Source organism: Grus americana, chromosome Z, assembly GCF_028858705.1.
Source record: "Grus americana isolate bGruAme1 chromosome Z, bGruAme1.mat, whole genome shotgun sequence".
In the NCBI taxonomy this organism is placed as follows: Eukaryota; Metazoa; Chordata; class Aves; order Gruiformes; family Gruidae; genus Grus; species Grus americana.
This window is the reverse complement of record NC_072891.1, coordinates 65,504,551-65,529,880: the sequence shown is the minus strand read 5'-3', so window position 1 is coordinate 65,529,880 and position 25,330 is coordinate 65,504,551. Positions and strand designations below refer to the sequence as shown.

The following is a 25,330-nucleotide window of genomic DNA, read 5'->3' as shown; positions in this document are numbered from 1 at the left end:
TTTTTATTTAAAGAAGGAGCCTGGTGGTCTGACAGGCTGTGTGCCCCACAGCTGTGTGCCAGAGTTCATCTTCTGCCATAGTCCAGGTGGTAGGACCCTGCAGAAGCCATTCCCGTTCCCCTCTGACCTGCCTGCCCAATTTTCCTCCTGTGAACCCTGTCCTGGGACCTTGGCCTAATTAAAGCGCTGGGAGGGAATGGGGACTTGCCCATGTTTGCCATCCATAGAAGCAACCACAAAGGCTTGTAGTTTGCAGGTCCATCACTGCTGTCTGTACTGCATACAGCCCATCCTGAAAACTGCAGGGACTGAACGCAAAGGTGTGTCAGGTTATCATCTCCATGCTCCATCCAGCACAGAACTGTTCCCTACAGTACCTTATTTCTATGTGATATAATTTGCACAGCCCAGTCGCAAATGATTCTATCAATGAGCTCCCACAACTTCTAAATTGTTTTTCTGACTTGACAGAGCTTCCCTACCAGGATATTACTTTTGATGCTAAGCATGCGCTTTCCTCCATTTTCTTCCCAATTGCTATTGACTAAAGCTTGTAAAACTCTTCAAATAATTCCTCCATTCTGCTCACATCTCTTGAAAAAGTTCTCTACTCTTCTTACCCCCACTTAGTTCTAATTTAGCATTTCCACACAGTTACGTCTTATACTCTCTCTCTATAAATTAATACTACCAGCTCCTTAATCATTTTGATTGCTCTTCTCTAAATCCCCATCAATTTGTTTTCCTCTTTCTGGTTCTGAGGTTTGCAGACAAAGCAATCAGCAGCTTACGTACCATCTTGCCAGCACAGGGTACAAAGGGACAAATGGCAACCCAGGCTGTGATATATTGCTTCTGTACATAAAATTGCAAATTGAACTGTATCTTTTTTTTTGCGTTTTGGTTTTGGGTTTTTTTTCTTTTTTTTTCTTTTTTTTTTGGGGGGGTGGGTGGGCTGTCTACTAAATTGCATTCCAAGTTGATGTCCAAACTACTGCCCGTTAACGCTCATGGGTCTTCTCCACGTTTATTTCTGTGTGAGGCGTCCCTCCTTTCTGTGGCTTGCAGATAATGTACTTGCATCTGACAAAAGTTACATTCCCTTGCCCGGGTTCAGCTTTTTTTAGGATCTTTCTCCCTTTTTATTATTATAGGAATAAAACAAACATTAACGTGCTAAGCCTGTAGCAAGCCATGTACAACATCAAAAAAAAAAAAAAAGCCAAATTTTACACCAAACAGTGACATTTCCCACAGCCAGAGCATCCTCTGTGCTGCAAAAAATCGGACATTTCACCCAAAATTTATTAATTAATGAGGCACATTTATGTGGTATCTTTTGTCCCACGGAGTTGGGCTGCCCCCCCCCCCCCACGCGAGGGGGGGGGGGCAGCACAACCAGCTCTAACGCTCGGAACAAGCCCCGAGTCCCCCCCCCCCAGCCGCCCACCCGCGCTATAGCGGGGTGCGGCCCGGGGGAGAGCCCTCGCCCGCCCCCTAGCGGCCAGTCGCCGCGCTCTCCTCCGGCCTTGAGCGGCGGCGTAGTCCCGCCCCCAATCCCTCTGCGAATGGTTGGCAGGCGCCCGCGCCCTTTTCTGATTGGTCCCGGCCGCGCCCAGGAGGCTGTGCCGCGCCGCGCCCCGGGCGCAGGGCCGGTTCTGGGTGACGGCGGCCGGCTGTCATGGAGGAGCTGGACGGGGCACGGGGGGTGGTGGACGTTTCTCTGTGAGGTCGGCTGCGGTGGGAGGGGGTCGGTAGCGCCCCGTGAAGGTAACCTGCAGCCTGGTGGCTCTTTCTGATCCGCTCCGGACGGGCGGGAAGGCCGGGGCGGCCGTGGGGGAGCCGGGAGCGGGTTTGGGGAGCTGAGGGGATGAGGGTGGGGGAGGGGGATCGCTTTGAGGGGCAGGCGGCGGGCCTCTGGGCCGGCTGAGGGTGGTCGTGGGGGAAAGGGCAGGCTCAGGCTCTCCTTACCGCCTGAGACTCGGCCAGACCGCGGCGCCCGGGGCGTGTGTCGCCTTCCCCGTCTGGCTTTCCCCTGGTGTGGTGAGTGTCTGTGGGGCTGCGGGGAGGAGGGGGGCCTCTTTCCTTGGGCTGTGCCTCAAAGCAAGTCGGGGGTATGGGTCGTAACGATGTAAGGGAGAACAGCATTTTTCTGTGGCTGGTATGGATGACACGCTGGTAGGATTAGCCCACTCCTCACTAACAGCTTCCCTCAGGGGGCACCGAGCAGCCCGGGGGCATCCTAAGGAAGGCAGTTGGAGGTCCCAGCACCACAGCAGTGAGTCGTTTGGGAATAGCTGTAGAAAAATACAGTTGCGGTTACTTGTTTGCTAAGTAGGAGGTGAAAACATCCAGAATTCTTTCTCTTGCAGATTTCTAACAAGCACAGCCTGTGCTTTATCAGGACGCTGTTCAGAGTCTTCATGTTGTCCCATCCAGTAAGCTTCTAAAGAGGCAAGCATATATCCGTCAAGAAGCAGAAAGGTACAGGCTAAATGGATCTAAAGACAGCAGTGTTCAACGCAGCTCGTGATGGCAAGCTGCGGCTGCTTTCCAAGTTACTGGCGAGCAAAACAAGAGAAGAAGTTGCCCTGCTGGTGTCAGAGAAAACCAATGGTGCCACACCACTTCTGATGGCAGCCCGTTATGGTCACCTTGACATGGTGGAATACTTGTTGGACCATTGCTCTGCGTCAATAGAAGTTGGTGGTTCGGTGAATTTTGATGGCGAGACCATTGAGGGAGCTCCACCGTTATGGGCAGCATCGGCGGCTGGCCACTTGAAGGTGGTTCAGTGTCTGTTAGATCATGGTGCATCTGTCAACAATACAACTCTGACAAATTCAACACCGCTTCGAGCTGCCTGTTTTGATGGTCACCTGGAAATAGTAAAGTATCTTGTGGAGCATAAAGCAGATCTGGAAGTTTCAAACCGTCATGGGCATACGTGCTTGATGATCTCCTGTTACAAAGGCCACAAAGAAATTGCTCAGTATTTACTTGAAAAAGGAGCTGATGTTAACAGAAAAAGTGTTAAAGGTAAGTTATTTTTTTCACTTTCCTTGTGGTAAGTAGGGATAAAGTTATTCATTTATCCTTCTTTAGGGAGACTGACATCCAAAAATATTCTTCTAGTCTCAACATGGATGAATAAGACATCTAAGTCATAAAGTGTATTTAGCTATGTTTTTACTATTTTGTTTGGTTTTTTTTTCTAACGTACTCCTTTGTTAACACAGGTAGTATAATTTCATTCTAAATTAATATATTTTAATCTTAAACCACAAATTCTTAAAGACTTACTCATATGAAATGTCACGTTTATGCATGTGCGAAAAGTTAATAAACTCACTGACAACTCCTCTTTTTAGTAGGTTGGTGTAGCAACATACTCAAATATACAAGCATATATTCTTGTTTTTCATAGTCTTGTAACAAACCAAATATGTTGTACACAAAACTGATCTGTGCCAATAAGGCTAGTACAAGGAAAGATGCATAAAGGAGAAAAATTCTTTTCTACATTGGAAATGAATAACTGCTTTGCTCTTCACCAACCTCTCCCTCCAAATTCGTGAATAATTTTAGACCTTTTTGCAGTGTTAGTAAACAAAACCGTATATTAGGATTAAAGAAACAAAGCTGCCCGTGACTGTGATCCCAACAGAAGGACTTCCAGTGGTGCACAGGTCATGAAGGACTTCTCTTTGCCCCTGCTTACAGTTACCCTGATCTTATCGTTCAAAGTGGAGATTTCTGTTGGTTTTGCTGTGATAGTAATTACGTGGACCTCTTGGTTTAACCAACTTTTTTTTAATTACATCTCAAACTTGTATGTGGGTGTGATATTTGCCTGAAAAGCATACCAATTATTGCAGGTTACGGTTAATTTTTAGCTAACTGAGCCAGGATTGTGATTCAGCAGCTTATTTTTATATGTATATTTTTATATATATATGAAATATTAACCTGCTAATAAACCTTTTTGTAGTGTAATACATCCACTGCCTGTTTCTGGCTATTTACATTTGTAACTGTATACTATACTTAACAGTTATTTCTGTTAAAGTGTACTTTGTGCCTAGATTATTGTATGATACTGGTAAATGCCAAATATGAGATTAATCTTTGGAAAAGCTGTTCAGTTAAATATGCCTTTTTTCAGCAAATCATGCAGATATGTGGGTTTAATGTAAAGAAAGCTAAACTACAGATTTGTCATAGAGGTGGGCAGAGCAAAATAAATCTTCCTTTGTAAGGATTTAAGGTTGCTTATGAATCATCATGGACTTGTGACAGGATAAAAATGTCACTTTTCTAAACAGGGTTCTTGGAATAACAAGCTAAATATACAGCGTGTATTGTTTTTTTAGTTTTAAACCAATCCCTTTATATGATAGGTATGAACAGAGCAGTACTGTTAAATATCTGATGTAACAGGAAAAAAGATACATCTCTGCAGCTCTTTTCCACCTCATTTTGTGTTGGTGGAGTAGGCTTTATTTTACTAGTCCGTATTATTCACTTTACTAGTGCATTAGTATTATTTGTCTGTGTTTAAGTGACTGAGTGACAGCCATGCGCTCCTGAGGATTTTCTCAGGGCTCTCAGTTTCTCTATTAATTCCTTACTCTCTCTGCTTCCTTTAGTTTCTGTGTGACTCGCAACTAGGCACACGAGCAAAAGTTCATAAGGTATAACTGATCCTTATTTAAATTAAATTTTAAAATAAGTTGGATTGGGTATGTTTTAGCTCATTAAAATTCATTTTATACTTTGGACTGCCATGTGTACAAATGGATGTGTGTACATAGTATCTATTGGTCAAGTATGGCATGTGTTTTTGTACATAGAAATCCCCTCTGATATGATACAAGTGTACTTTTTGGCATCTTAAAGCAATCTGATCCAGATCCGAATTTAATAAGCAATGATGAGGTAAAGGAAGAGAGGAAGAAGGTGCTATAAGTGGTGAAAGTCAGCTGTGGAAAGGCAGAAGAACTGAGGAAAACTGGTAGCCCGAAGTATTGCAACAGTATAGGTGTTGCAGTGGCAGAGGCTCAACAGCTAACCTTTTGAACTTTGTTTTGCAAGAATGCTCAGTAGCTATTAATTTCAAAATTAGTATTTCCAACGGGATTCATTCTACATTGTCATGTTCCACCTCAAAGTCTCTGTGTATTATTTTCATTGTACTAGACAGTTGACAGTCTGTCTGCATGTGTAGCAGGGAGATGCAGAGAACCTGAGTGCTCTGCTTTGAATAGTAAAAGTTGTTGCTGTCCTTGTATATGAATTCTTTTTAGTTAGGTCTCTTCCTGGGTCATGTGTGGAGAAGCCTACTATTTTGTGAAAGATGTAAAAGCTTTAGTTACTGTAAATTTTGCTGCACTTAAAATTACAACACTTCTTATAAGAACAAAACTATGTAACTTCAGTAGAGATGCTGTTGTGGGAGATCACTATAGATTCTTTTCCAGGTATTATTCTTAAAACCTTGGAGGGGGGAGGCGGGGCGGGCAGGCAAAAAGGTAAAATTACTTGAAATATTCCTTGTGGTTTTCCACTGGATTTTCACATTGCAAGGCAGAACTTTATTCTTATTTTAAAACCCAGGAAAATCTAGAGCTAGGAAAGATATGAAAATGTATTGAAGTGTTGATAGTTCCAGAGAAAAAATCCAAATAGTTTGAGATGAGAAAATAGGTAAGTTCACAGGCATCTAAAAGTCAGGGTGACAACTGAGGCAGAGTGTGAAAGAGCAGGTGAAAACATGTGGTGAAGTCCTGCTTTTAAAATAGAGGTAGAGTCCTGCAACTATGTTTTGGACTATGGAAATTCAGAATGCAGAGGTTCTTGAAAGACAGCTGTGGTAGTGCAAAAGTACAGGTAGGAAATTATTAAGATGTTCATAAAGATTTCAGAGTCTGAGTCAGATAAGATGCTACACCAAGGTAAAGTGTAGGTCTGGCATTGTCTCACAGGAGACAGTGATGAGGAAGGAGGTAATAAGATGTTTGGGGTATGTAAGTGCTATACTGTGAAAGACAGCCAATGGTTCTGAATTTAAAGTACAAGCCTTTAGCTGCCTTTGTTTCTACTCTTCTGCAGGTCTGAACTTTCACAATTTCCCCAAACTTTTATGAAGCACATAGGCAACACAAATGTAAACAAAGGATTTTTTTTTAAAAAAAAGTTTTATGTTACATTAGTGGTGTTAGTAAGGCGGAAAAACTGATGCCTGGGGTAAGACAAGTGGGTTTTTTTCTCTCAGAATTGTGGAAAACAGCAAAGAATCTCTAGATATATGGGGGTTTTTTTTCTGTAGAAGAGCAAAAAGTGAGTTAATTCAGCACTGTCTTCCTAATTCAGAGGCTTCTCCCCTATATTACTCCTGGTTTAAGAAGCTATAGATTAAAAATAACAAAGCTTAATAAGTTTCAGTTACTCACTTACATAATAACATTTCAAATGGTAAGTTTGTATTTGTTTCTTTTCAAACACAAAAAAAATCTCTTAAAAGTTAAGATCTTAAAACAATTACATTGCTCTTAAAAGGAGGAACAGTGTGGATAATGCTAGAGCAGCAGAAACCTGATTTTTTTTTTCAGGAGGTGGTAGAACCCTAGAACTAAACCTGGGATGAGAAGGGTGTTCTGTGTGTCGGCTGCATGCAATCTTCTCTTCTAGTGCATTGCGAAGCCTGCCTGTGATCAGTTTTCAGAGTGATGCTCCCTTACCATGTTGGGAATAGACCTCTGAATTGAACAGTGTTTCACTGATGTGTTTCTGCGCACAGTCTTCCTTTGGCTGCTCTGTGTAGGGAGGAAAATGCTTACTCTTGTAATTCAAATGGTAGCAGTCTTTCAGCGTTCAGATTACAGATTTGGGCTCTCTTGGGGATGTACTTGGGACTGTTTGTTGGATTTTTTTATTTTAAATAAAATATTTTATATAATTGCTCCAGTAAAATTATTTTGCATGCAGACCATTTTAAAAGGATCTTATACTTCTGTTCTAACTCCAGACAGGACACTTAGATATTGCATTTTGAAAATTGGCAATACACATTTTGATAATTTGTGTCATGCTTTATCTTCCTCCACCAGACTTGCCAGGGAATAAGGACTCTCTTCCAAAATATCTACTTGAAAGGCAGATATTTTTTCTGCACTTGGCTTGTCAGTCTTTCCATTGTTCAGCCGCTTGGTATGTGATCTCTTTCTCTTCAAGGGGATATTCATGGATTTTACTAGTGGTCTTCACCAACTCTGTCCCTATTTTGTTGTTAGCTGACTTATCTGCTACCCAAAGGACTAATTTTTCTCCTCCTGAGTATTAGAAAATTTCATAAGAAACACTGGACTAGACATTCCTTTAGGTGTCTCTTGAGATCTGCACAGGAATGTTTGGTTCCCTGATTCTTAGTTGTAGCAGTTGGAGAGACTCACGTATTTTGAAAATGCAAAATAACACTGTGATTCAAAATCTTGTTGTTCTTAGATTCCAATGGCACAGTATTTGATTAGAATAGCTTTGTAAAATAATATGGAGGACCAGGCTTGTTGACTTTTCTTCCTCATTTTGGAAAGTATAAAAGCATACAGACCTCAGTCTCTGAGTTATATATCAAGGCTATACATATAGTAGTACTTTATCAAGGGCTAGTGCTATTTCAGTATTGTCATTTATGTACTGGAAAGTCTAACACTCAAACTTGCTGGTAAGAGAAAAAATCTTTTACAGACTTGGCAGACCCAGAAATAGGGGGATTAGAGAGATTCACACTCTTTGCTCTATGATCAGTGTGGTTTAGTATGCGTTAAAATAATTAATTTTCTCTTGCAATAAACATTAAGGAATCTGACAGGTTTGTTATCTTCTGAGTTTTTGTCTTGTGTTCTTGCCAAGATTCATTTGGGGGGGAAAAACCAAACAAAAAACCAAAACAAAGCTCTTTTTTTTTTTTTTTTCTTTTCCTTTTTTTCCCCCCTTGTGAATAATCCCTAACTCTTCATGTCCTGTGTCCTTTTCTTGTTTGGTTGGGGTTTTTTTCCTTTTTTGGTTGGTATTACATGGCACAGTGCACTGCATTTTGTAGATATTTTGTGTGTGACGCTATGTGGAAACTGAACAGTAGGAATGTCTGTAAATAAGGAGGATATAGTTTAAAGGAATAAATTATTGAATTTCAACTAAAAAGGAGTTTATGTTGAAATTAAATGATTAACAGCATGCTTTTTATTGGTAATCTTGATAATACAAGTTCTTGTGAAGTACTTTGGTGAGCAAGAGAGTAATCATTCCATTACAGAATATGGAAACTAGATTAAAATAACTTGTTGAGATTAGTAGTTCTTCACAATTTTTACTTAATTTCTTCTTAAAGAGAAGACTTACCTTTAGTTTTTCTTTGTTGTGCATACTAAGCATAGGGATGTATTTTTTTTCACTTGTGCACTGTCCATGTTTGTATGTATGCAGTAATACTTTTTTTTTTTTTAAATCAGTAGAACTCTTGGAAGACTTAATTACTTCAAGTGCTCTGTTAGAAAAAAAATCAATGTTACATGAACATCTTCACTTTTATGAAATGATTGATTTCATCCATAAGGCTGCAAAAATAAATACATATGGTTAATATTACATACTGGTCAGTCATTTAAATTAAGCCTTTTTTCTCTTATGTTTAAATGTATTGGATATGAAATCAGATTGATGCTAAATTTTAATGTCAGTTTTACAACCCAGAAATTTGATCAAGCATTTTGTAAGTATTAGGAAGAGGATATACTTAATTTGTTGCAAATCAAGTCAAATCACTTTCTGTGTCATTGCTTCGTTGTCTTTCATTCCCATGTCACAAGCTACCAGTCTATTTTGGGAATTACTTGCTTCTGACATAGAAAGACATGGCCTCATTATGAATTTGAATGCCCACCCCCCACACACTCCGATAAGCTTTTGATAGCACCGGACAGTTAGAGAATTAGTTCTGTGATATGTGAAGTGTTTGTGTAATGTTCATACCACTTTTAATGGAGGACTGTAACAAAAGAATAAAACAAGAAGCTATGGTGTCAACTGACCATACCTTTTTCCTTAATTTGTTTTTGTAATTTTGGAAGGACTGGAGTTGGGGTTATTCCATTTCTTTGTTGCTGTTTTTAATTAGAGGAAGTTATTAGGTAATGTGAATAGCAAAGATTTATACAGATAGAAATGGTTTATAAGCAGTACTGGTGATACAGTATAGTGGCACTCACTTTCTAGCAGAGAAGTACCATGACTACCAAAACGTTTCCAGTCCGATTTTGTTTCTGTGGAAGAATGATGAGCCTTTCATGTTGTTGTAATATTAGCTATCTTCTATATGTGATTAAATTCCTGCAGGTCATTTTGGAATTAAAAATGGATTAAGAAAACCTAATGAAACCTATTTTGAAATAATCACTCACACCTTTAAAAAAATACTTTAATTTGACCAACATCTGCATATGTATCCCTTGGAAAACTACTTATCAAAGAGAATGACTTTCAAATTACTTTTACTTATTTTCAGCCTTTTTGCTTTTTAATACAGCAGTAGATAAAATGTTGACTTTTAGTTCGTTACTGAATAAATAATGTTACAAAAATTGAATTAACTGCTGAATTGTATTCAGCCACTGTTTATTCCAGTCACTATAGACAATTTAGTGTTCTTGAAATGGATGACTTTATTCACAGAATAATGGTTGATTTGTGATACTTATTTGAACTGTTCAATTCCTGGCCATAGACTTTGAATTAGATATTAAGGCCACTGCCATATTTTCTTGAAAGTTCTTCCTCAAATTTAACACACGGTACTTGCTAGGTGCAGATGGCTGGTAATCTTGTTATTTCTTAAGGTTGGGGTTTATGGTTTTTTAAATTGGCAGCTCTCAACTATCTACCCCGACCTAGTCTATGGAAATGCAGTGTATCCTTTCCAGTGCTGTACCTCTACCACCCAGTCAAAATGAAGTGAGGTGTAGCTACCTAAAATTAGTGGTGACAGCCTTCTTTATTACCTTCCTTTATTAGTTTGTACATGGTTTAAAATAACTATTATATTAACTCTAAGGGCTACTGTAATGTAAGTAGCTAAAAAATTACACTACTTCTGATATGCTGTCAGTAACAGCTGTTTAAGCTTAAGTCAGTAATTGTAATATGAATAAAACCCCCCATTTCTTTTAAATGAAGGTCATCCCATTGGATACTCCTTGGAGTTTTAAGCATATTTTCACATGTTCTGCATAGCTGAATTGTAAATTAATGACACACAGACTGTTGGATTGGACCTAATTTACCCAAACAATGGCCAAGCTTAATTGGTGTGGATTTTTTCTGTATTAATGTGTCATAGTATATATGCCTGGCAATTGATAAAAAAGTGTCAAGAACAGCATTATGTGGTGATGGATCTACAATGTGTAATATGAATAGCTGCCATTACTCCTATTGTCAAAGCCAGAAAAATGTACATTAATAGTTGTGAAGTAATAGTAAGAAGTTTGTTACTAATACCTTTTGGTTTATTTGTGTTTCATATGCTTTTACATTACAACTTTTTAAATAAGCTAAACTTGACTTGAAGGTAGAAAATAGGTGCCAAATCCAGTGTTTCAGAGCTCTGCTGTGAGGGATGGTATACAGACTTGAAGACACCCTGAAATGGCTGTGTTAACTGGTGGCTCAGCCAACACCCAGATACATCTGGGTTTGCCTTCATCACTGAGTACATAAGTGCAGATGGTTTGAGGAACCAGCCAGTCTTTAGTTCTGGATTGACTGCTGTAGTTGCATTTTAACTAGACTTTCTCCGGCATAGGAAGAAGACTTATAATGTATGTGTGTTGGAAAATTTGTGTAGTTGTCTGCTTCTGACACCTTTCCATCTTAGGAATGTAAAGGTCTCATGGTCCTCAATATTGAGGTATCAACAGTTTTCTGGTTTGTGATGTGTGATAAGGACATGAGGGAATTATAGTCGAGAAACCATGCATGCCAAATTTACCAAACTTAAACTATATTAGGTTACATCTCTGTTCCTGTGTTGGTCTTAGTAGAGACTATAGTGTGACCAGACCTATAACTGACTTAACGCTATCAGTGACAAAAATTGCCTAAGATATTAGAGATTGAAAATCACTTGCCATTGTATGAACTGATTTAGCTTTGTGAATCTTGATCTAACAGGTAATTTCAGTTAACGCTTTGTCTTGGGGTGCCTTCCTCGGCTTACTTGTTAGTACATGGTAGTAAAATCACTGGCTGCTATTCAGAAACGTTTCAGGAAAGGAATATTTTGCAAGGTAAATTCACTGTCTGTTAATGAAACAATCTGATATTCTCTGTGGTGGGTTTCTTTTTAATGTTTGAAACTTGCACTTAAAATACTGTTTGGGGTACAAAATATGTTCATAGCTCTGCTATAATTGCAAAAACCTGTTAAACTTGAGTCATAAGCTTTTGAAAATAACTTTTTACAGATCTTTTGTATGAATTTGATTAGTGTATCAGCTAAATTTTGGTATCTGGTGAGCCTGGATTGAGACTCAGTTTGTCCTGAATAACTTCTCTTTCTTCTTACTGCTGTTCTTCTGGTTGCCGGATTTGAGAGCCACAAAGAGGCCCTTAAATGTGCTGTCAGTTCTTCAGATGGTCCACAAACAAGTTTGAGCAAGAAGCAGCAGGACAATTTACATGTGAAGTTTTGAGAAGTGAAAAATTAGAAGAGTAGGGAGGGGATGATTGGGATACTAGTGGGAAACCAAGGCAAAGTGCCCAGCGCCCATTAGAAAATTTTCATCTAAATAGAACTTGAGTCTCTACATACTCCTTTTTCTGCATACTAAACTTGCAAAAGCATTGTATGAACATTGTCTTGTCAACAGAAGATAAAAGCAAGCTTCTACATGATAATCTGCTAATTCAAAACACAGAATAGATGTCTACATTGTGGATCCAAGGTATCTGCTTTTGCTGGCAAAAAGTGGTCATTAAATTTAGAGGACAGTCATTATGGTTCAACCAAATATTTCTGAATTTTGCTTTTGTGTTTTTTCTTCAACTTTATATACTCTTACTGTGTCTTGTTAGAAAGGAGATATGAAGACACATATGTAAAAGCTAGAAGATGTCAAAATTATTTGTATAGACCTGCATCAGGTTTTTATAATTGAAATGAAAATGGAACAAATTTTCTATTTCTGAATTGTATTTAATAATTATGAACCTTTTTTTCCTTACATACACGTACTAACTTCAAATGTTTTGCTTCTGAATTTATTGTATTTAACACAGTGTAAACAATGTGTTCTTGGCAGAAAGAATGTATTAGCGGAAAGACTTAGAATAGAAGCTGTTTAGATCAGTAGACTATGTATCTACAGATACTCACTTAGGCCAAACATGATCTGAAGATTTCAACACTACTGCTTGGTTTCCTAACACACTATAATTCTGCTGGAGACTAGAAATACAACAGTAAAGCGCACTTTTAAATTGCTGTCTTGTTGGCTTTAAAAAATAGCCTACCAAAAATGCAAATAAGGAAGTTTCAGGAAACTTCTGTCTCTTAACTTTTAAAAGCCAAATCTGATGACTATGAATGGACAGAGAACCCCTTAGAAAAGAAGGTCTTATTTGTGAATATGGAAACTTGCTGAGTATGTAACAGAAATTGATGATCTGATGGGCAGTTAACTGGAATTTGCAGGGCTAATGATGTAAGAAATCCTAATTGGAGGGAGGGGGATTAATGTGAGTTTTCTGTTAATAATTTGCATATTAATGTAGTGGGAGGCTGAAAAGTTACTATGCCTGAATCTGTAGTGTGTATAACATGTTGTAAAGAACAAGGCAGGCTTAAATTGTGGCATTTTAAAAGCAGTCAACCACGTAAGAGACTTTGTTACGTTGGAAAGGGACCAGAAGAATTTGTCCCCGTGTTTTTCCTTCTCCTGCGGTGAAGTGCTCTATTTAAAGTGAAGCAAAATTTTCATTTAATTGAAGCCTAATAGTCCGATACTTAACTGTGGTGTCCAATGCTTGCTTTCTAATATTCTGTGAATAGGGTTTTCAAACAGGTGGAACTAGTGCTTACTAGAAATTTCTCCACACGGTGTTAGAACCAGAGTGCCTTTAAGTAAGACTCTGCAATGTCATGCTGATGAGAAATAATCTGCATGTAAATGATAAGACACTTATAGGATAGATGGCTGCATGTTTTGTGTTGAAGGTATTTTTTTCTTCTTGGCTTTGGGAATCCTAACCAGAGGAGCAGGAGAATTAATGTGGGACTTCAGGATAACGACCTAAGAAAGCATTAAGAATAGTTTGTTGGGGTATATACATATGCTCAACAAAATATCCAGCTCCCTCAGAATATACTGACAGTCTCAAAGGCCCCAGCTGAGATGAATGGCCCGTTGTGATAGATTGTATTTCCATTGTGTACAATTATTGCCTCAAAACATATAAATCAAGAGTTGGCAGATGGAGGGAGGAAGAGGTATAGTGTAAAGGCAAACAAAGCCACTGTTGGGTTAGCCCAGCTTTTATTTTCATACAGATCTAATTATTTTTTTAGTCATTTTTGGAGATAGAGGGGAAGGGAAATTTGACAACGGAAGAAGGGTAAAGTGTAACAACATGGAGATAGCAAGCTTAAGTTTCTGTTTCATACTTGCAAGTAGATACAAAATCCCATATAGAATAGAATATTTCAGCTAGAAGGAACCTACAATGATCATCTAGTCCAATTGCCTGACCACTTCAGGGCTGACCAAAAGTTAAATCGAATTATTGAGGGCATTGATCAAATGCCTCTTAAACACTGACAGATTTGGGGCATCAACCACCTCTCTAGGAAGCCTGCACCAGCATGTTACCACCCTCTCTCAGTAAGAAGTGCTTCCTAATGTCCAGTCTGAACGTCTGCTGGTGCAGCTTTGAACCATTCCCATGCATCCTGTCACTGGATCCCAAGGAGAAGAGCTCAGCACTTCCATCTCCACTTCCCCTCGTCAGGAAACTGTAGAGAGCAATGAGGTCGCCCCTCACTCTCCTTTTCTCCAAACTAGACAAGCCCAAAGTCCTCAGCCATTTCTCACAGGTCATGCCTTCCAGCCCTTCCACCAGCTGTGTTGCCTTCCGGACACATTCGACGACCTTCACATCCTTATTAAATGGTGGGGCCCAGAACTGCACACAGTACACAAGCCACACCAACGCTGAATACAGCAGGACAATACCCTCTTTTGACCAGCTGTTTATGCCGTGTTTGATGCGGTTTGCCTCTTGGCTGCTGGGGGCACACTGCTGGCTCATAGTCAGCTGCTGTTGACTTGCACCCCCAGATCCCTTTCTGCAGGGCTGCTCTCCAGCCACTCCTCTCCCAGTTTGTACTTGTGCCTGATGTTATTCGATCCTAGGTGCAGGATCTGGCATTTGGACTCGTTAAATTTCATCCCATTAATCATTGCCCAATGCTCCAATCTATCTAGATCCCTCTGCAAGGCCTCTTGTCCCTTCAGAGAGTCAACAGCACCTCCCAGTTTGGTGTCGTCAGCAAACTTGCTAATGGTGCATTCAATTCCTGCATCCCAATCATTGATAAAGACATTGAACAGAACTGGCCCTAGACCAGTCACCAGCCAGATATAGATAGCCCTATTCACTACAACCTGTTGAGCTCTGCCCTTCAGCCAGTTCTTCACCCAGCACACCATGAACCTGCTCATCCCACAGCTGGACAACTTGTCCAGAAGGATGCTGTGAGGAACAGCATCAGAAGCCTTACTAAAATCCAGAAAAAATACATCCACCACCTTCCCTTCATCCACTAGGTGGGTGGCCTTACCATGGAAGGATATCAAATTAGTTGAACAGGACTTCCCCTTTGTGAACCCATGCTGACTGTGCCTGATGACTGCACTGTTCTTTAAATGCCTTTCAATAGCAGCCAGTATGATCTTCTACTGAGGCCTGTTGCTGTGCTTTTATGTAGTGGAGAATTCCAGTTTAATTCTGGGGGTTTTTTTGAATAATGAGACAAAAACGGTCCTTAAAACCTGTTAAGTTCTATCAAGCATTGTGATTTGTATAAATGCCTGGCAGCTGTAATATTTAATGAGATCTTGAATATTTTGACTTGTCATCTAAGCCTTTCATAGTCTATACATGTCAAAACAGCTATTTTTAAACTATTAATGTTTGAGGGTTTTAAACTATTTTTTTAACTATTAGCAGGGTGGGGCTTGGACTATAACCTGATTACAATTTGTGTAATTGTGTTTCTTCTCTTGCAGGAAACACTGCGTTGCATGACTGTGCAGAATCTGGAAGTTTGGACATCATGAAGATGCTTCTCAAGTATTGTGCTAAAATGGAAAAGGATGGCTATGGAATGACTCCTCTTCTTTCAGCTAGTGTGACAGGCCACACAAATATCGTGGACTTTCTGACCCAGCATGTACAGACCAGTAAGACTGAGCGCATAAATGCTCTGGAACTTCTAGGAGCAACATTTGTGGACAAAAAGAGAGATCTGCTTGGTGCTTTGAAATACTGGAAGCGGGCTATGGAAATGAGATACAGTGATAGGACTAATATCTTGAGCAAACCTGTGCCACAAACACTAGTTATGGCATATGATTATGCTAAAGAGGTAAACAGCTCAGAAGAGCTAGAAAATCTTATAGCAGACCCTGATGAAATGAGAATGCAGGCACTATTAATTAGAGAACGCATTCTTGGCCCTTCTCACCCAGATACGTCTTACTATATTAGATACAGAGGTGCTGTCTATGCAGACTCTGGAAACTTCAAGCGTTGCATCAACTTATGGAAATATGCTTTGGACATGCAGCAGAGCAATCTTGATCCACTGAGCCCTATGACAGCCAGCAGTTTACTGTCGTTTGCTGAACTGTTCTCCTTCATGCTGCAGGATAGGGCAAAAGGCCTGCTAGGCACTACCGTCACATTTGATGATCTCATGGGTATACTGTGCAAAAGCGTTCTTGAGATAGAACGGGCCATGAAACAAACCCAGTGTCCTCCTGATCCAGTACAGCTCAACAAAGCCCTTTCCATCATTTTGCATTTAATTTGCTTGTTGGAGAAAGTACCTGGCAGCTCAGAACAGGAGCATTTTAAGAAACAGACTATTTACAAGTTTCTTAAGCTTCAGCCTAGGGGGAAGAATAACTTCAGTCCACTTCACCTTGCTGTTGACAATAATACTACATGTGTGGGTCGCTACCCAGTTTGTAAATTCCCCTCTCTACAAGTTACTGCTATCCTGGTGGAATGTGGTGCTGATGTAAATGTCAGAGACTCTGATAACAACAGTCCATTACACATTGCTGCATTGAACAACCATCCAGACATCATGAATCTTCTTATCAAGTCAGGTTCACACTTTGATGCCACAAACTCGCATAAACAAACAGCTAGTGATTTGCTGGATGAGAAGGAAATAGCCAAAAATTTAATCCAGCCCATAAATCATACTACATTGCAGTGTCTTGCTGCTCGTGTAATAGTGAAGCATAACATAAACTACACAGGGCACATCCCTGCAAAACTAGAGAACTTTGTTTTGCTCCATAGATGATAGCGTGGAGTCCTAGAGTACTGTTATTGAAGCACGACTTGGTGACAATATTTTCATTGAGCACTGTTGTGATACACCAGCGTTCCCTTAGCTTGCTCCATCTTGCTTTCATTGGCTAAAGTGTTGTTAGCATCAGATCTGCAGAGTTGATTACCCAGTACTTAATATGAATATGCCATATAATATATTTTGTGGATTATTTAGAAATGTAATGCCATATTTAGACTTTTAAAATTGTCTGCCAAAGGCTTGTCTATTCTGGTCTTATTTGCCTGTTGGGTGTTTGGGACTGTGTTGAGTATTTTCCACTGATGTCTTTTTACTATAACTGTTATGTGGATTTTATACAGTTGGAAGGTCATCCTTTTTTGGTTTTGCTTGAGCATTTCTGCTCTTATTCTATTCTTTTTCTATGGACTCATTGCTAAACTGTACAAGTTGTATGGACTTGTTAACATTTGCAACTACCATAAGTGCTTTTATCTTCTCTATGCACTGGCTTCAACATGACTGTTGTGTGTGAGCATACTTCTATGCAGCACGTGGCCAATTTCAACTTCAATGCCAATTTTGTTTTGCAGTTTGTTTGGAGCTCTTTTAAGAATGCTGTCTTCATAGCATGATGAATTTTGGAGTTACTTATCACCTCTCCAAACTCGGGTTTGACTTTTTTGACTGCTGTAACAGAGATTGCTTTCCTTTTGATCCTCTGGAAATTTGTCCTAAATTTGGGACAAGAAAATCTCGCTTTTTCTCATCATAGTCCACTTGAATGTTAAATCTGAAAATTGTTCTATTGCATCGTGCAGTTAGGGGAAGAGTCCTCATTATGTACAACTGATACCTTCCCCTTTGCACTAATGTCTTGCTTATGCTGGTTGTGTGACTAGATGTGAAGTTTGCTCAAAGTTTAACCTCAAACTTAATGATACACTTTAATGAGAAATAGGTCAAATGTATGCTGTAGTTTAAAATTTACAAATCAACTTTAGCTACAAAAGAAACTAAAGCATGTTGGTGGCATGATGCTTAGCAGTCCGGATCTAGACATCATCTAGTATAGTAAGTGGCTGTATGCCAGGGTTTTGGAAGTTCTATAGTAGTGTCCTTTTTTCTTCATTTTAAGTATCTTTATAAATACTTGCATGGATTTTTCATCTCTACTATGTTAGCTGTACTTAACAAAAAGCGGAAGTTCTGTTGTGTATATAGCTCCTAATTAAAGTACCTATTTTTATAATATTTGCACAATGGCTTAGCTTTTACAACAGAAAGGGCTCTTTTGACTTGATAAGAAATCTATAAATGAAGATCATAAATGTGAGTGCGATTCAGGTAATTAATATAATTCAGCACTTTACTGTTGATTAATAGTAGAATTTATTATGGCACATTAGCCCTGCAAATGTCTTAAAGTGAGGTTCACTTCTGTTGGATAGAATACAGTTTACTTGCAAGTTTAGTGGTCTAGCATATTGGATAGTTTTGACTTGATGTTTCATTTCAGTGGTGGGCAGTAAGTGTACCTATGGGCTTATTGCTCCAGAAATTCAACAAGTTGATTTAGGCCTTTGTAAGTGATAGAGCTGTTTAGAAGCCAAATTAATTAGATAAAGGTAAAGTTGGTTTAGGAGGGTCTTCTTTAATATTTTGGTTCTATTTTTTAAGTTTATGTCAAGAACATTTTTGTCATTTGTGAATTGAGGAAGAATGTGTCTTGGGAGCATATAAGAACAGTTCTTCCTTGCTTTGGGGCTGTTTTGGGGTTCCTGTTAGTGTACAGCGTGGTGCCTACTAGCTTAGCCATTCTTGCTAAAAATATGGGGATGTTTTTAAACAAAAGTATGTTGAAAGCAGTGCTGTTTGTTTATTGCCACTTTCAGATGCTGTATTTTGAAGCAACTTTCATCTGTTTGTCCCATGCCATGTGTACATTGTATGAAATTATGAGAATGAGGAAATCTTGTTAGTTTCTCTTGCAAATACACAGGAGTAAAATTCTATTCAGTTGGCTGAATTTCTCTTATTTGTAATGATTAAAAAACATGCCACCCAAGTTGTCATTTGTGAGAAGATGTAGTTTGATTTTTTTAATTCCTTTTTTTTTATGCTTTTCTACTACTCTGTAAGTAGGGATAATCAACAAATCATACCACGCTAGAAATTATCCACATTATACTTCAAGTCAGAAAAATAGTTCTTTTTCTATAGGTCACAGAGAAAGGAATTTTTAGAGTTTTATACTCTGGACTCTGTACTGCTCTTTAGTGGTTTTAGTTTAAATTTCTGTCTTTATAACTGTCAAATCCTGCTTAAAATTAGTTGGACATTATTAGTACAGAAATATAATCTAAAAATTGTTAACTGTTAGCAAATTTTTTAATGGAAAACATTCCCAAAAGAGAAAGCATATATCACTATTAAATATATGTAAATCTAGTGAAAGTTTCTACAAGGAAGGCTTACTCTGTTAGCTACTCTTTAAAAACAAACCAATTTATTAGGATGTACTGATTTATTGTACGTAGTTCTGTCTAAATTCCTACAATGTGCATCAGTCCTAAAGACTGTCGCCTTCATGCAGAATTTAATTTTTCATGGTGATGAGGCTATCTGCTGAACTCTTACCTTGTCAGATACTTGAACTTAGTATGGCGGATGAGTTCATGCATTTAATACCACTTTTCATTTGGCCCAATATGTCTACATTACCCTGTTTAGTTTTTCTTAATTTAAAGACAAATTGGTACAGAGCCTGTGCTGGGTAATGTGTTGAGGCTTAGTTCAGGGTTTGCTGATTGGGAGGGAGGGTTGGGACAGCATGTCTGAGATGCATGTGCCACTAAGGCCAGCGCTAATGGGTAGTAGCAGTTTTGCTCCCTCAGCCCCGATTCAAACCAGTTTTGTCTCCACACCTGTTTTGTCTCCAGTATAGATACCAACTTTTTGGGCCAGAATTTTTTTTTAAAATTCTTAAACCTGTTACTCATTCAGAGGTGGGAATTAGTTTATTTTAGTGAAACATGTTGATGCTAAATGCAGTAGCGTTGCTAGCTGGACTCAAACTGTGGTAAGGACAAAGAACCTAAAAGCATGCAGAAAACAAAAAACTTATTTTTGTTGTATTTTTAACTCAGTCTTTTCCTGTTCTTCTCTTTTCCTCCTATTGGAGCTTTTTTTCTAATGAAATGTACTGCTTCTGAGCTACCGATGCAGAAAAACATTGAGAACACTGTGGAAAACACTGTATGCCCTACAGGGGCAAAACAGGTTTTAAAATTCATTAAACTATTTACAGGTATGGCTCCCTAGGGACAAAGACACTGATACCTCCTTGCTTGTTGAGGCCTCTGGTGTTGTGTTTTTGGGGGCAGGGGATAAATGCTCAAAGCAGTTTTTCTTCTAATAATCTTGGATTTCAAGAAATTCAACTAGGAAGATTAAGAATATTCTCATAAAAAATGAAATGCTTTTCTTAACCAAGTTCTAAAGTTGTATTCGTATTTTTGTATTGCTTATGCTGTTAACAAGATTCCTGCTGTCTGTGGTGTCTCTGTTCTGTTTGTTAAGCGCAATGTAAAGACACTCTCTGAAACACAAGGCAACAGTGTGGTTAGCTTTCCATATATATTTTACAGCAGTCCCTGGATAGGAAGTAATTTTGTGCATTTCCTAGGTCCCCAAAAAGCTGTCTTTTAATGACTGTTTTGCAACTGGTTAAAATTAACCTGTTGCCATTTTTACAAAACACTACTTTAAAAAAGGAATAGAGTGCTATAGCAAAATCCTTACAGGAGGATTTAGAAAAAGATAAAAACCTTATGAGGAAAAAATGTGCCTCTCCAGAGTTTTATATCAACTGCAAGATGACAGGGGCAGGATATGGCTGCTCTTGAAACAGCTTCCTTGTGCTTTGAAATATAGGGTGGAATGTCTGTTACACTCTAAAATGTTGACAAATGTGAGTAAGTAGACTAAACACTAATTTTTATCTTCTGTGACTTCACTGTAGTCTCAGATATTTAATGCTTCAAAGTAATTTTGGGGAGATTGATGGGAGACAACTCCTATCTCTTGGCATTGAGTGTGAAAGTAACTGTTGACCCTGCAGTGAGGGCAGAATGAAAAGCTATTGTTGGTTTGGTTTTAACTAACGTTGTATTTCTGTTCCATTCTGTCACAAAGACTTCCTATGCAGGGCTAGCTCCATGTATGGAAATATTGCAGTTTCCTTTTTACGTGAAGTAATTTAGCTTTAACAGTAATGTAAAAAAGGAATAACTAGCATATTTCTCTGCTTTTACTCTCTTTAGGCTCCAAATGCAGATTATATTAAAAATATGTTTTGGAGAACACCTGTCTGAGCGTGTATGTCTGTTTCCTTCAGCGTTACTGAAATACGGGTTGATAAGGTGCTTTTTCTGTTAAGTAGTTAAATGTGAATGCTGCAGCTTTAGATTTCGATCTTCATATCATTAAGAATTGTACCTTAAACAAAATGTCATGTTTCATTCTCTTTCTTTTTGTGAAATGGTGGTCAAGCCAAGCCTTCAAATTCTGGTAGTGGGTAATAGTAAAGAAAAGGCTTAAACTGGGTAATACAGGAGACGTTATTTTCCCAGTTTCTAGAAAATGCAGTTGTACTATTAACTCTGTGAAAACAGTAGGTTTAGTTTATAGCATAAAAATAGATAGCAATACATTGTAAGAAGTAAGCAACAGACACTTTTTCAAGAAAGTTGCACAGTTGTGGGTGGTGACACAGCCGCAACACATAATGCAAAAGCAATCAAAAGAGACATCAGGGTCTTGGGACGATTACTGAGGGAATCTGGAGTGCCGGTTATTTTTTCCTCCCTCCTTCCAGTTGTGGGCAGTGGTGTTGGGAGAAACAGACAGACACAGTCCATAAATGCATGGCTCTGTGGCTGGTGTCACCACCACAGCTTTGGGTTTTTTGACAATGGGATGGCCTACAAGGCACCAGGCCTGATGAACTCTGATGGGATTCACCTCTCTCAAAGGGGAAAAAGGGTCTTTGCCCAGGAACTAGCAGGGCTCACTGACACAGCTTTAAACTAGGCTCAAAGGGGGACGGGGATATCAGGCTTGCCTGTGGCAAGTTGTGGGATGACATGCTCAGGTTGGAGGGACAGGGTGCTGGCGATGGCCCTCAGCCTGTTGCTCAGAGACATGCTGGACACACTGCAGCATGCTTGAAGTCTAGAGGAGATGAGCCAGGGGCTCCTGGGGCAACAGGAACCAACTGGGAAACAACGGGAAAATACATCAAAGGAATTCCAGCCACCCCAGCCAGTAAGCCAGCCTCACTGGGGGCCCAACTGAAATGCCTCTATGCTAACACACGTAGCACGGGGAACAAACAAGAGGAGTTGGACACATGCACACACCTGCAGGACTATGACCTTACTGGCATCACAGAGACATGGTGGGATGGCTCCTATGACTGGAGTGTCAGGATGGAAGGATACAGGCTCTTTTGGAAGGACAGGCAGGGCAGATGAGGAGAGGGTGTCGCTCTCTATGTTAGTGGCCAGCTGGACGGCATGGAGCTCTGCCTGAGGGTGGATGAGGAGCCAACCAAGATCTTATGGGTCAGAATTAAAGGGAGTGCAGGGACATGAGACATCATAGCGGGTCTCTGCCCTGCCACCTAACCAGAAAGATGGAGCAGATGAGGCCCTCTATAGGCAGATAGGAGCAGCCTCACGCTCACAAGCCCTGGTCCTCATGAGGGACTTCAAACACCCCGATATCTGTTGGAGGGGCAACACAGCAGGGCACAAGCAATCCAGGAGGTTCATGGAATGCATTGATGATAAATTCGTTCTCGAAGTGATAGAGGAGTCAACGAGGAGTGGTGCTGTGCTGGACCTTCTTCTCACCAATAAGGAGGGCCTGGTAGGGGATGTCAAGCTCAAGGGCAGCCTTGGCTGCAGTGACCACGAAATGGTGGAATTCAGGATCCTCAGGGCCGCGAGGAGGGTGCATAGCAAGCTCACTACCCTGGACTTCAGGAGAGCAGACTTTGGCCTCTTCAGGGATCTGCTTGGTAGAGTGCTATGGGACAAAGCCCTGGAAGGAAGAGGGGCCCAAGACAGCTGGCTAGTATTCAAGGGTCACCTCCTCCAAGCTCAGGAGCGATACATCCCAACAAAGAGGAAGTCAGGCAAAAACACCAAGAGGCCCCCATGGATGAACAAGGAGCTCCTGGGCAAAGTCAAACATAAAAAGGAAACCTACAGAGGGTGGAAACAAGGGCAGGTAGCCTGGGAGGAGTACAGAGAAACTGTCTGAGCAGCCAGGGATCAGGTTAGGAAAGCCAAAGCCCTGATAGAATTCAATCTGGCCACGGATGTCAAGAACAACAAGAAAAGTTTCTGTAGGTACATCAGTGATAAAGGGAAGATGAGGGAAAATGTGGACCCTCTCCGGAATGAAATGGAAGACCTGGTTACCAAGGATATGGAGAAAGCTCAGGTAGTCAACAAATTTTTTGCCTCAGTCTTCACCAGCAAGGGCTTGAGCCACGCTGCCCAGGTCACAGAAGGCAAAGGCAGGGACTGGGAGAATGAAGAACTGTCCACCACAGGAGAAGATCAGGTTCGAGAATATCCAAGGAACCTGAAGGTGTACAAGTCCATGGGACTTGATGAGATGCATCTGCGGGTCCTGAGGGAACTGTCAGATGAAGTGGCCAGGCCACTCTCTGTCATATTTGAGAAGTCCTGGCAGTCCAGTGAAGTTCCCACTGACTGGAAAAGGGGAAACATAACCCCCATTTTTAAGAAGGGAAAAAAGGAAGACCCAGGGAACCACAGGCTGGTCAGTCTCACCTCCGTGCCTGGCAAGATCAGGGAGCAGCTCCTCCTGGAGACTATGCTCAGGCACATGGAAAATAAGGAGGTGATTGGTGACAGCCAACATGGCTTCACTAAGGGCAAATATTGCCTGACATATTTGGTGGCCTTCTATGATGGGGTTACAGCATTGGTGGATAAGGGAAGAGTGACAGACGTCATCTGCAAAGCATTTGACACTGTCCTGCATGACAACCTTGTCTCTAAATTGGAGAAACATGGATTTGACAAATGGTCCACTTGGTGGATAAGGAATTGGCTGGATGGTCGCACTCAAAGAGTTGTGGTCAACGGCTCAATGTCCAAGTGGAGAACAGTGACGAGTGGCGTTCCTCAGGGGTCGGTACTGGGACCGGCACTGTTCAACATGTTTGTTGGCGACACGGACAATGGGATCGAGTGCATCCTCAGCAAGTTTACCAACAACACCAAGCTGTGTGGTGCAGTCGACACGCTGGAGGGAAGGGGTTCCATCCAGAGGGACCTTGACAGGCTGGAGAGGTGGGCCCATGCGAACCACATGAAGTTCAACAAGGCCAAGTGCAAGGTCCTGCGCATGGGTTGGGGCAATCCCAAGCACAAATACAGGCTGAGTGGAAATGGATTGAGAGCAGTGTGCGCTTGCAGCCCAGAAAGCCAACCGTGTCCTGGGCTGCATCAAAAGAAGTGTGACCAGCAGGTCGCGGGAGGTGATCCTGCCCCTCTACTCCGCTCTTGTGAGACCCCACCTGGAGTACTGCGTCCAGCTCTGGGGGCCCCAGTACAAGAAAGACATTGAGCTGCTGGAGTGAGTCCAGAAGAGGGCCAAGAAATTAATTTTCTCCTTAAACCTTTTAAAGTCTCTTCGCTATAGCATGGACAATTTAAAAAAATAGAGGAATAGAATACTCCAAGGGTGAGAGAAGAAGTATGAGAAGATCCTTATTAAAGGCAGCTAGAGAATGGGAGGCTCTGAAGAACGTTGCCATTGTAATTTCAAAAGATGTTTATAGTTAGCCACAGTAGTCACAATCTTATACTCAAAGGCAGCATACGCTTCAGAGATCTGAAATTTTAATTGTAGGCCTAATGAGTAACAAACAGTATCAAAAAAGCTGAGGTTCTGGATGAGGAAAACTGATCCAGAGCTTTCACAGTAAGATAATTGTCACACACATGGCTTTAATGAACTGAATATAGATTTTCTTAATTAGGAAAGGGAAGAACCAGAAAGGATCATTTACATAGTTATTCATCCCTCTGCAGTTGCAGATGATGAAAGATGTTTTCTTCTAGAAGTGTCTGCTGGTTACCTAAGTTCTATACCCATGCAAAAATGCTTCTTGGCAGTAGCAAATGCTGGCTGTCAGTTGAAGACCAAAACTCACTGTCCAATATAGCACAGGAGGAGGGCAAAAGAGGCCAACTGTATGGTATGTTACTCTGGCAAAGGCAATACATTTGTTTGTTTCCCATGTAATATTCAGAGGGCCATATACTGTCTGCAGTGAAAAACAGAACGCACTTTCCCCTCCTGCCAAATCAAAGCCTTATCTTTCAGTTCATCTCCAACATTCAGAAAAATTGAGGAGAGAGTTTCTGTACTCAGAAAGAAGCTATGGACAACATGGAATTATGCACAAAGGAGGAAAAAGAATTGCTTTCTGATCCCTACAAATGCCTGTCAGAAGCCAGTGAGCATGAGGCTATGATGCAAAAGGCAACCACGTCTCCCATCAGATCGTAACGTGGATTCCTATCTGAAGTTCAAAGGGTTACTTCTATCATATGTCCTGAAGATTTATCAAGTTTTATTTGC

At 40.4% G+C, this 25,330-nt stretch overlaps 1 protein-coding gene across 1 annotated transcript; it reads left to right on the top strand.

The window, feature by feature from the left end:
- The first annotated feature begins 1,618 nt into the window (after positions 1–1,618).
- On the top strand, positions 1,619–21,008 carry FEM1C (fem-1 homolog C). Its single transcript, XM_054810144.1, has 3 exons — positions 1,619–1,770; positions 2,373–3,039; positions 15,342–21,008. Exons 2-3 carry the CDS (start codon positions 2,496–2,498, stop codon positions 16,649–16,651), a joined length of 1,854 nt encoding a protein of 617 aa, XP_054666119.1. The 5' UTR covers positions 1,619–1,770; positions 2,373–2,495; the 3' UTR covers positions 16,652–21,008.
- The last annotated feature ends 4,322 nt before the right edge of the window (positions 21,009–25,330 follow it).

What these genes read in the sequence shown, in the direction of transcription:
- FEM1C (XM_054810144.1), top strand. Translation starts at nt 2,496, where the DNA reads ATGGATCTAAAGACAGCAGTGTTCAACGCAGCTCGTGATGGCAAGCTG. An exon ending in TAACAGAAAAAGTGTTAAAG is followed by an intron (nt 3,040 to 15,341) that starts GTAAGTTATTTT and finishes CTTCTCTTGCAG; the next exon opens with GAAACACTGCGTTGCATGAC.